Raw genomic sequence first — 1,530 nt, forward strand, 5'->3', positions numbered from 1 at the left:
TTGGATTACATATCTAGAGTTACGTTACCTTCTACAAGAAAACTAAACTACAACGGCATCGCCATCTATAGGAGAAGACATGTCAGCAGACAGCTAAACATAACATGTCTGTTCAGGGATATTATCTAGACTTTGGGCGAATTCGGAAAAGTCAATGCTCGATAAAGTGGATCGACGACGGAGGCGCTGACTGGCTGATCGCAAAGGCAACGATTCTCCAGCCAGCGCCTTCGGTCACTCTTCCACCTGATCGGGTCTTGGTTTCCGAACGCACCCCATTTTGTCCCAGGATGCTAGGATCTCACTTTGAGGCTACGTCGAACTCAGGGGGATTGGGGGGGCTGCGAATTTGGCCTTTGTGTCATTCTCGAAAGGTTTATTATCTCTGCACTGAACAGACATTTTGTCTCATTGTTCAGGTTTAGAGATGGGATTCAGAAATACTGGATCTGTCTCAGGTTGCTATTGGCCGAGCCTGGGTGGACGGGGGTTGCAAACTCACCGAAACAAGAGCAAGAGAGCGGCGAAGAAAGACTGAAAGTTGTTATGTCGATTTAGGTCAGTGTCGGGGTCAAATTTCATGTTGCCAAAAACCTGGGTGTGAAGTACGGGAGAAAAAAAGACGGGAGAGTGCTGTAATAGTTGGGTGGGTGGGGGAGGCATCGTGCGAGAGGCCACTGAGGGCCACGTCGCACGACCATAACGGCGGGTGCGAGGCCACGTTTCCCGTTCTTTCCGTGGCCCCGAACCGCTGCCATCGCTCGCTTGGGAACCCAGCATGACAAACCGCAGGAGTGCAATAAGTGAAAGAAGTTATTAGGGGGGCAACCATTAGCAAATATTGCCTGCAAGCTACTGAATTAACACTGAGCGGCCTGCCATCCCGAATCCCGTTCTCATGACAGAACACGAGTCACATGTAGTACAACATATTGGGATAACACTGTGGGCTTCAGTCTTAGAACAGTGATATGGATAGAGAATTTACATAATATAGATATCAATGGAATTTCGGGGATAGATTTAAACATATGGATAGACATTTACAATCAAATGAGGGCACATCAACCCAACACGTTTAGAACTTAAGAGGCAGGACAGTGAAGTATAGGTCCCTGGTGAGGAAACCAGTAATGAACTAATCGTAAATTAATTATTCCAAATATCACTTCACTTAAAAAAAAAAAACAGTTTGGTTAGAACAATGCTTAAGAGAATATATATATACACATATGTTGATTACAAGAGATAATGTCTGCATTATTTCAAAAGAAAAAAAAGTATTTGTGATGCTTTAAGAACACAATAAGTCATGACATCATATAACCATAGGAGTTTTTTCCTCTATCATCAGCTTATATAACCATTATCCAGATTTCTAGAGAAGAACCATGGCTCTGAATCTGGGCTTACCTGCATGCCGATAATAGCATAGATGAAGAATAACATTGCTATGAGGAGACAAACATATGGCAGCGCCTGTGGGAGGAGGGAAGAAGTTGAATTTTTGGATGGTGAAGTCACAGAAAT

General features: G+C 44.0%; 1 protein-coding gene across 1 annotated transcript in view; it reads right to left on the reverse strand.

Annotated features, from left to right (window-relative positions):
* The window catches only part of LOC119592994 (voltage-dependent calcium channel type A subunit alpha-1-like), a gene marked incomplete in the record, with an annotated part of 154,497 nt that overhangs the window by 27,435 nt on the left and 125,532 nt on the right, over positions 1-1,530 (reverse strand). Inside the window, 2 exon segments of the mRNA XM_037941881.1 lie at positions 503-594; positions 1,414-1,479. Of these exon segments, the coding sequence (XP_037797809.1) occupies positions 503-594; positions 1,414-1,479 (158 nt within the window).

Source organism: Penaeus monodon, chromosome 31, assembly GCF_015228065.2.
Source record: "Penaeus monodon isolate SGIC_2016 chromosome 31, NSTDA_Pmon_1, whole genome shotgun sequence".
Classification (NCBI taxonomy): Eukaryota; Metazoa; Arthropoda; class Malacostraca; order Decapoda; family Penaeidae; genus Penaeus; species Penaeus monodon.